The 753-nt window shown below is 32.8% G+C and overlaps 1 protein-coding gene across 1 annotated transcript in view; it reads left to right on the top strand.

Moving 5' to 3' along the window:
* LOC107458332 (UDP-glycosyltransferase 87A1) overlaps positions 1 to 753 on the top strand; it is a gene marked incomplete in the record, with an annotated part of 2,775 nt that overhangs the window by 588 nt on the left and 1,434 nt on the right. The window contains 1 exon segment of the mRNA XM_016076543.3: positions 1 to 176. Within this exon segment, the coding sequence (XP_015932029.1) occupies positions 1 to 176 (176 nt within the window).

Raw genomic sequence — 753 nt, 5'->3', positions numbered from 1 at the left:
TGAGCCGCCGGTGAGGGCAATCGTCGGGTGTGTGGAGCTGCGGTGGCCCGTAGCCGTTGCGAAGAGAAGGAATATTCCGGTGGCTGCGTTTTGGACTATGTCAGCGTCGTTTTACTCGATGCTGCATCACCTTGATGTGTTTGCACGACAGCAGAATTTGGTGGCTACTTCTCTAGGTAATGATAATGGTTTACAGACGTTCTTAATTTAATTTTTTTTTTTTTGCGCTAGTTATATTAATAATTTTTGGGCTAGGTATATTAATAATCGCAATAGACTGGTATATTTTTACAAAGTGGAATATTGAATCAGAAATTAAACTGCCGCTATTTTTATTCATGATTTGATTGTATTACTAGTGAGATTTTTCTGTTGAATCGGGATTAATTCGTAACTGAACTATAGAATATTCAAATTAGATGATTAATGGTTGAACTTGAATACAATTTTTAGAACATTGAGAAAACTTGCAATTTTGAGAAGTTCTATATAATCAAAAGATTATAATCAGAATTTTCGTTAGAAATTATGGTGATGATTAAATGATAAGAAGCGACGAAATCGTGAAGCTCGCTTTTTATCAAGTTTTTGTGATGTTGTCACTTTATTCTAGCATCAAATTTTCAGCAAAAATTCTGGTTATTCAGTATTTTTTCTTTGAAGTACAATGACTGAATTTTAAAAATTTTCTCAATTTTGAAATTTTTGTTTTCTCCTTTCATTTTTTTCCAATGGAAAGAAAAAAGCTAATGT

This window comes from Arachis duranensis, chromosome 7 (genome assembly GCF_000817695.3).
Source record: "Arachis duranensis cultivar V14167 chromosome 7, aradu.V14167.gnm2.J7QH, whole genome shotgun sequence".
Taxonomy (NCBI): Eukaryota; Viridiplantae; Streptophyta; class Magnoliopsida; order Fabales; family Fabaceae; genus Arachis; species Arachis duranensis.
Note: the sequence above shows the minus strand (reverse complement) of the source record. Positions and strands in the feature narration are given on the sequence as shown.